The 9,566-nt window shown below is 28.2% G+C and overlaps 1 protein-coding gene across 1 annotated transcript; it reads left to right on the top strand.

Annotated features, from left to right (window-relative positions):
* The first annotated feature begins 309 nt into the window (after positions 1–309).
* Positions 310–9,385, top strand: LOC112737994 (very-long-chain aldehyde decarbonylase CER3). The gene is made up of 11 exons (XM_025788200.2): positions 310–846; positions 1,098–1,327; positions 1,411–1,643; positions 1,739–1,958; positions 3,017–3,138; positions 3,256–3,512; positions 4,917–5,024; positions 6,159–6,365; positions 7,419–7,529; positions 8,730–8,903; positions 9,010–9,385. Exons 1-11 carry the CDS (start codon positions 796–798, stop codon positions 9,196–9,198), a joined length of 1,902 nt encoding a protein of 633 aa, XP_025643985.1. The 5' UTR covers positions 310–795; the 3' UTR covers positions 9,199–9,385.
* Positions 9,386–9,566: the final 181 nt, after the last annotated feature.

Genomic DNA, 9,566 nt, shown 5'->3' with positions numbered 1-9,566 from the left:
TTATGTATAAATTTTAAAATTTTTATATCCTATAACAGTTTATATGAAATAAGCACATAATCGAAATATAACTATTTTAAAATATCGTAATTGAGTAATTTTCACCCACATGTCAGTGATTTGTGTAAATAACCCATTAATTAAGGTTTGGTTTGCTTGAATGGAGCCCGAATTAAGCAAAAGTACAGTTTGAACCGACATATTATTTCTAACAAGTGTCGTGCCACTGCCAACTCCCAACCGTATGAAGCATTTATTACTATAAACGAAAACATTATGATTTAGGTACATCTCCCTCCAGATGTGCCAAGTTTAGCCTTGGAATGCGTATCGCAATTCTATTCTATTCTATTCAATAATATCATTATAAGTTTCTCCTCTCCAAATGCTGTTCAGTAATTGTGTGTAGTCAAGTGTTGGGAGGTATCATATTGGTGGGGAGCTGACAGACGATACTAACTAACTTCAACATTTAATGCTTTTTGATTCATTTAGCCTTATTATAAATCTACATGTTAGGAAGAAGGTGGAAGAAGAGAACACGGGTAATTAAGTCAAGAGGTTGATTGTATTATTAGAAAACGATACTACCTATTACTCTTTCATAGGCCAGTTTCTTTAACCCATTGCTTTCCTGCTTTTTTGGGACTCTCTCTCTCTCTCTCTCCCTTTCGCTTCCTCTTTTTTTCTCTACTTGATCACTTGAATACAATAGGATCTACTGCAGTGTCGACATTTTACAAGGAGATTCCAAAGGAGAAACAGATAATTAAAGGGATATAAACATATACTTTCATGGGTGCTCCATTAACAGCTTGGCCGTGGGAGAATTTGGGGGTACTCAAGGTATGCTATGCTCTTTTTTTTTATCACATTTTTTAAATAAACTACCATTATAATTTATCAACGATGCACAAGAAATCAAATAAACCACCAAATTAGTCATCGGTACAGAATATATATTGAAATATGAAATAAATATTGAAAATGATTCAAATTATAATGTATTTATATAAAAATATATGATCACTAATTTGATAGTTGACAAATCTAGCAACTTTGGAACTGATTTTTTATTATTTTTGTTTGATGGACAGTATGTGTTATACGGGCCATTTGTGGCAAAAGTAGTGTACGAAAGATTTTACGAGGAAAAGGAATCCATCCCCAACATGAGCTGGTGCCTTCACTTGCTCATACTGTGTGGTCTTAGGGGTTTGCTTCATGTCTTCTGGAATTCTTATTCCAACATGCTGTTTCTCACACGGAATCGCAGAATTATCCAACAGGGCATTGATTTCAAGCAGATTGACAAAGAATGGGACTGGTATTTATAAAATGGGCTCTTATTATTATGTGCTATATTTTTATTATTTCTATTGATGATTACTTTAAATGTGTGTTTGACAGGGATAACTTCTTGATTCTCCAAGCACTAATTGGCTCCTTATGCTATTATATATTTCCCTTCTTTCAAAATCTTCCTGTATTGAATGTGAAAGGCCTTGTTACTGCTTTGATTCTTCATGTGGGAATATCAGAGCCACTTTATTATTGGGTGCATAGAAAGTTTCATGGGGAGAATCTTTTCAATCGCTTCCATTCACTTCACCATTCATCTCCTGTACTACAGTGCTTGACCGGTATTAATTAAGAACCACAAAATAAACATTTCTTGAAACATTTTGTTAATATCTTAGATTTATTGTTTATTATTTTGTGTTGCTTCTTGCTGCAGCTGGACATGCAACAGTTCTTGAGCATCTTGTGTTGGCGATAGTGATTGGAATACCGATCCTTGGGGCTTCTATGATGGGATATGGGTCAGCATGTTTGATATATGGTTACATTCTGGTTTTTGATTTTCTCAGATGTATGGGCCATTCCAATGTTGAAATTGTTCCACATCAGCTGTTTCAGACACTACCATTTATGAAATATCTCATATACACACCAACGTAAGTTACTATATTAATTAATTTGGAGTTTGATGTCCTATAAGTCTCAACATATTAATTGTTAGACTTCACATAAGTAATCCGCATTGGGGTTGCTGAATTGGTTAGCAACTTTGCATATTTGGTGAAGATAAGGGTGGAAATAAAGGAAATTAAATGAAATATTTTAATGCGGTTATATAAAATGAATTGTGATGGTTACACTCACCCTTTACTCATTTTCTACATTTTAAACCACCAAACTAATTTAGTGAAACTCATCAATTCTCCAATTGTATTCCCTTTCACAGTGCCCCTAAACGTTCAAACACTGTGAGTGATCGTAAATAGGGGCATGAGGTTTGGTATGTGTTAAGTCAACGTGTTGTAAAAAGAAAAGCAGAAGTGCAGAACACGAAAGCCATGTGGGTCACAGTCTCACAATAATTTATGGAAAGATAACTTGTGTAATTTTAAAAAAAATATATTTTTAATGTTTAATTTTATTTATTTTTTTAATATTTAAGATTTATTTAATTTTATCTTTAATATTTTAAATAGAATTAATATCCAAGAATTCTTAATTTTAACCTAAATAAAAAATATTAAAAATAAATATTAAATATATATTTTTTTAAAAATTATAAATATTAGAGATAAAAAGTATGTCTTACTTTCCAAGATCCAAATATAACTAGGAAAAAAAATAAACCAAGGTGAAGGCCTAATTTACATTCAAAAACAAAACAATGGCTAAAGAAGATTTCTTTGTCACAAGTCTTCTTTTCGTTTATTACTTATTTATTTTTACTTTTTTACTTTCTTTTTATAGTTTCATTTTTATTTGAATACAAAATTGACTTGAAGTATGATTATTTATTATTCATTTCATCCAAACTTTATTTCATATCTAAATTCCATTTTTCCCAAGCTCCAATAACTACCGAAAAAGAAGTACGGAATGGACAAGCATTTTTCTATGTAGTTCCTATGCGAGCAACAAAATCAATTCATATATATTTTTTTTTTGTTCTGTATCTTAGTGTTTTTTTACCCAGTTTAATTTGCGTTGTGTGCAGATATCACAGCCTACACCACACTGATAAGGACTCTAATTTCTGCCTCTTCATGCCTCTGTTCGATGCACTAGGAAACACGCTTAACACCAAATCTTGGCAATTACACAAAACAACAAGTTCAGGTCAAGATGAATTAATATGACACTGTAATTGCTGTTTCAGGACAGCTTTATACAAAGGCAACATTATTATATATAAGACTAAATTGTGTAGTACAAAATTTGCATGTGGTTTTGCAGGAAAAAGTAGTAGAGTACCGGATTTCGTTTTCCTAGCACACATAGTGGACATCACATCTGCTATGCATGTTCCATTCTGTCTAAGATCCTTCAGTTCTTTGGCATTCAGAACAAGGTTCTTCTTGATCCCATTTTGGCCACTTGCAGTGGTGGTTGTGCTATCAATGTGGCTTTGGTCCAAGACCTTTCTACTCTCATTTTACTACCTAAGGGGTAGGCTGCATCAAACATGGGTTGTTCCACGCTGTGGTTTCCAGGTCCGTGTCAATACTAAATAATAATGGTACCCTCCAACATGCTTCCATTTCTTTCTACATAGTAGGAAACATTTTAATTCGTTTTAAAAGCATCGGATTTTAAATCCCATATTTCAGCCGCTAATATATTTTTATTATTTAGATTTAAGAATTGTTTTTATTAGATAAATTAATCTTTTTGTTGGTTTTTAGATAAATTAATTTATTTTATAATAATATTTTTTTAGGTTTAACTATTTTATAATAATTTTTTTAAAATTTATTTGTTTAATATACATAATAAAAATTTTATTAATAATAACAAAAAACTAAGAGAAAAATGTCTGAGAAAAAAATAAATAACTTCCTATTTTTTAATTCAAAAATATATAAGTTATTGATTAATTAAAAATATAAAAATGTCTCTAATATTCTAAAATATGAGATATTTAAATTTTTTTATTCAAAATATATAAAGACATCGATTCCTGAAAGAAATTTAGATATATCATATTTTAAAAAGTAAAAAATATCTTTATATTTTTAATTAATCAAAAATTTATTTATCTTCGAAATAAAAAGTCAAACCTATCTTATCTAATTTATCCAATGGAATCAATTGTTGAGAATTTTAAAGTAGTAAAAATTTGTTAATAGCTAACATATTCGATCTAAAATTCATTAGGAACCAATTTTAGTATTTATTCTTAAAAAAGGTGTAGGATTAATGCTATTTCAACATTAAAATATTTAAAAGTTTGTGATCGTAATAAATACAACAACTTCTAGGAATAGAAAACACGAAGTTACGACGAGGTTACATCAAATTTAAAGGTAGGTTTGAAAAGTAGGTTTTAATTTAAAGTTCTGTACTTAGATGTTGAAAATCATTTTAGAAAATTAAAATATTTTAAATTAAGTTATAAAAATATGATATTTTAAAAATTTTATTAGTAGAACACAATATTTTCTAGATCGCTGTCATTACGTAATGCTTTTCTCAAGTAAGGTCTAATCTAGTGACAACTTTTTGTAAACAAATCACAACAGTTGTTATGTGGAAAATGATAATTAATATTATTTTGATAATTATAAGGGGAATGCTAATTAAACAATGATCATCTTGAACAACATAAAAATATATATCTTAATTTAATACTATTAATTAAATTTAAGATTAATTTACTTTTTTAACCCTATTAATTCACATTGTTCATATATTATTTAAAAATATTGTTGGTCCTATACTTTTCCTATATATATAATACAAGAAAGCTAAGTAAAGAGTGGCATTATCATTTGTTATTTTCATTTGATTGGAGCTGATTGAATTAAAATGTATATGATAAACGATTTGTTTTGAGATTCCGGAACATTTATGAATGATTAGGACATTAATCATGTTTATGTGGGTGGTGGTGACAGTACTTCTTGCCGTTTGCTGGTGATGGTATCAACAAGCATATTGAGCAAGCTATCCTCAGAGCAGACAAAATTGGTGTCAAAGTCATCAGCTTGGCTGCTTTGAATAAGGTAATTGGAACATTAAATGTCTTCATTCTGCTCTTTTCTGATTATGGTTGTTGTGGGTTTAAATGCCCTACATACTACACCTCCTACTGCTTCTTCATTGCCCTCTATTCCTTTCTTTCCATAATAATTGTTGTTTTTCTCTTTCATTAATCATTAATAATATAGCTATCTACCTGAGTAAAATTAGAATTTAATTAATATATGTTCTAAAAATATGAATTAAAATTATTAAGTTTTATTTTGTCTAAAAGTAAAAGCTTGATGATTTTATAAATGTGAAACAATTCTCATATTTTGAGTTAGTTTTTTATCTAAGTTAATATTTATTTAATTTTTTATATGGTATCAAAATCAAATTAAAAGTTATTATTGGGCAGACTATCTCACACCACAACGAATTCAAATTGTCTTTAAATTTTACGTTTTAAATATTTGTTTATTGTCTAAAATTAAAAGCCTAATAGTCTTTATAAATATAAAGTAACTCTTTTTTTTAAACTAATTTTTAGCCTAAGTTAGGCCTATTTAATTTTTTATAAAAATTATAAATTAAAAAATATTTTATAAAAAATATAAACAAATTAAATTTTTAATATATTTATTATATATTTATTGAAAAAAAATTAACTTTTATTTTAATAATTTCAACTTGGGTCGTTAGAAACATATTAGCTAAATAGCTATAGTTACATTAACTTGTGTTTACATAGATAAAAAACATTAATTCAAATGATAAAGGAGCTGAGTTAACATGTGAAAGGTTTCCATCATTAATAAATAAATCAATAAATAAGAAGTTAAAAACTTCAGCTTCAGTTTCTCTGGTACAAATTCTTTGTATTTCATACATTTCCAGGATTATTATTATTATTGAGAAATTCTACCTATATTTGCTAGATCGATCTAAGCGCCCATGTATTTAGAGTCATTCATTAGTCATTACTCATTACTGTAGCGACGACAGCTGCTGTTGTTTTTGTTAGATCAATAATTTAGTAATATTTATTTTCAATGTTTAAATTATTTGTCTTTTTCTAAAAATATTTAAATTCTTTTCTTGTCTTTTTAAATTAGTCTCTTTTTCTATGAATATATGTGTGTGTTAACTGTATATACGTACCTACATACATACAGAACGAATCACTAAATGGGGGAGGAAAACTGTTCGTGGACAAACACCCAGAGCTTAGAGTTAGGGTTGTGCATGGCAACACCTTAACTGCAGCTGTGATTCTTGATGAGATTCCAGAAGACGTTAAAGAAGTTTTCTTAACAGGTGCTACTTCCAAGCTCGGTAGAGCTATTGCGCTTTATCTCTGCCGAAAGAAAGTTAAAGTTCTGGTAATAAACTTTTTCATTTATTCTCAATCTGTTACTGCCTCACATCTTACAATTTTTATTATTAGTGTTTTAAATAAAGGCAAATTAAATTTCTAATATCAATATGCCATTAATTAGTTTTACTTCTTAGTAATCAAAATATGGTAATTAAATAAAATGAAGTTATTAACAAAAAAAAAATAAATACAATCCAAAATGCGTAAAGGTACACATGCAAAATTAGAAGGAAAAAAATATATCAAAATGTAAAACCTCCACATTCAAATTGTGAAAATCTAAAAGGTTATATTAGGTAACTAATAACTTTTTTGAATAACATGAATAACGGATCCTAAAATTAGCCCAATTCAAGTAAACACATACACTATACTCCTAAATTATTCATCTAAATCTTAATATTAGAATAACCATCCACACACATAGTGAAGTGAACATCTAATATATCCATTATTCACATTGTTTAATATTTTCGTTGTCTACCTATATTTTTTCAAATCTAAATTTGAAAAATAAATACATACCACAAATGATATCTCTTTTAAATTTGAAACATTTATTGTTCGGCATATGTTTTGGGAGTACTTTAGGCATTTATTTGCATTGGATGTATCCGGTTTGATGTGAGATGGATGTAACAATATAATGGGTGCCTAACGTGGTTTTATGTACGTCAGATATATATATTATATAGACATACATTCGCAAGAATTTGAGTATATATGTTTAGAGCAACGCTGATTGATTTTCATAATCATAATTCGTATCTAACATGGGGTCAGTTGTATTTATGGTTTGTGCTTTATTTATGATGTAGCTGCCAACCAAATGTAGTTGATAGTTGATACCTCCCATATGATTTATTTATTTAATTTCTTTGGCTCTTCTTAATTTTGGAGTGGTTGTTTGGTTGGACGGTGCTATTTTTGTATCTGAATGAAACACTAAAAGATGCAACGGCATCGTGAGTCTCTAATCTTATGATGCCATTAGTTAGAATTTTCTGTAGCTTATATGCAATTATTATCACTAGTAACTATAATGCGTAATTTGCAGATGTTAACTCTTTCGGCAGAGAGATTTCAGAGAATTCAAAAGGAAGCCCCGACAGAATACCAAAGCTATCTTGTCCAAGTGACAAAATATCAAGCAGCACAAAACTGCAAGGTACAATAATATTTCGGATTTCATTAGTTTGTTATTCAATTATTCCTCAATATCGGTAATATTAGGAAACAAAAAAAATTAAAATTTATTTTATTTATCATTTATTAATTATTATAATAATTAATAAATAATAAATAAAATAAATTTTGATTGTTTTTTACTAAAGTTTTTTGTTATCAAACATTTCCAATTTTTAAATAACTAACAAGAGATTTTAGTTATAATAAAAATATTTAAGAAAAAAAAATTATCTTTTTATTTTGTTAAAAAATATTTTTTCTTATATATGTTTTTTCGAAAATCTGTGACCACCTTGTTGATTAATTTCCTTTTTGTTTTGTTGGGAATTGATTTTTTAATATATATATAAATTGATGAAGATTATTTTATAGGAGTTTACTCCATTATATACGGTAAAACTTTTTTATTATGATTTCAAAGTTTAATAATTTATCTAAAAAATAAAAATAATTATTTGGATAATTTACTATAAAGTTTCTTAAACAAATTACAAAGAATATTTTTATATATTCATCTGGACATATTTTTATAAAAGAAGTCATGAAAATCAATATTCAAGAAAGAAACTGAAATATCTATTAATAAATAGGGTCATTCTAATATGATAATGTTATGGTGATTATAGTGATTATTTTTTAAAAAATGTTGCTAAAATTAAAGTAATATTATTTTTATTTTTAAACAATATTTTCTAAAAAGTATTATTTAAAAAAAATATTATCAAAATATAAAATAAAAGCATTATTTTAATAACACTTATATAATTACTATAACCATTATAGCATAATTATACTAAAATCTATCAAATAAATATTAGCAACTAAAATAATTAGATATATTATTGTCTTCTCACATACTTATATAATAGGCATTTGAGATTATTGGAGCATTCTAACATTTATATGTAGAAATATGTATAATTTTTAAAAAAAAAAAAAAAAGAAGTGATATTCTTTGTAATATAATTTTAAAAACCATAACACCAACAAACCCTTGATTGGTGTTATTGTAGGAAAGAAAATATACCGATTAAAACTCACATATAATTAATTTCACGTAAAATTAATAGTTAAGAGCCATTAGATTATTTAACTATTTTCAACCATCAAATATACCGCCATGAAATCTGGCATGTAATAAGATTTTGTGAATGCGATATTTTAATATATGTTAATACAGACCTGGATTGTTGGTAAGTGGATCACACCAAGAGAGCAAAACTGGGCACCACGCGGAACACATTTCCATCAATTCGTTGTTCCGCCAATCTTGCCATTTAGAAGAGACTGCACTTATGGTGATCTTGCAGCCATGCGGTTACCCGAAGATGTGCAAGGCCTTGGCAGCTGTGAGGTTAGCAATTCATTCTGTCTTTCTGTTACCATAGTTGTTGTACATTTTGTGGTCCACAATGCAATTGCAGTTACAATAATATATCATATATGTTTGTTTGACACAGTACACAATGGAGAGGGGAGTGGTTCATGCTTGCCACGCAGGAGGAGTAGTACACAGTCTTGAAGGGTGGACCCATCATGAAGTTGGGGCCATAGATGTTGATAAGATTGATGTTGTGTGGAAAGCTGCACTCAAACATGGTCTACGACCAGTGTCTTCCGGATCCACCATCAAAGCCAAAGGAAATTAAATTTGTAATCCAATTGATGTATCTGTTTTTCAATTGTTTTCTGCTCAAACAAAAACAATTGGAAACTTTAATTAACTTATTGAAAATTATACTAGATGTCAAACTTAAATTTGAGGGCAAATGGAAGAATTGTGCATCAAAGAAATTCAAAGACACAATGTGTGCATTTTAAGGGTTTTCTAGCTAATTTGTGTGTCATGTGGTATATAGTCTATAACGCTTTCATTTTTACGTTAGTGGTCATCATTGATAAAGCTAAGGTTAAATTCATAAAAAATTATATTTTTTTTTTATTTTATTGTGTACATATTTTTGTACACATTTTTTTATGCTATATATATATATATATATATATATATTGGTGTTCT

Source organism: Arachis hypogaea, chromosome 13, assembly GCF_003086295.3.
Source record: "Arachis hypogaea cultivar Tifrunner chromosome 13, arahy.Tifrunner.gnm2.J5K5, whole genome shotgun sequence".
Classification (NCBI taxonomy): domain Eukaryota; kingdom Viridiplantae; phylum Streptophyta; class Magnoliopsida; order Fabales; family Fabaceae; genus Arachis; species Arachis hypogaea.
The sequence above is the reverse complement of the archived record's forward strand: the minus strand, read 5'-3'. Positions and strand labels throughout refer to the sequence as shown.

Coding starts and splice junctions, on each gene's coding strand:
- LOC112737994 (XM_025788200.2), top strand. CDS start 796: ATGGGTGCTCCATTAACAGCTTGGCCGTGGGAGAATTTGGGGGTACTC. Junction 1,644..1,738: donor TGTACTACAGTGCTTGACCG/GTATTAATTAAG, acceptor TTCTTGCTGCAG/CTGGACATGCAACAGTTCTT. Junction 6,366..7,418: donor GAAAGAAAGTTAAAGTTCTG/GTAATAAACTTT, acceptor CGTAATTTGCAG/ATGTTAACTCTTTCGGCAGA.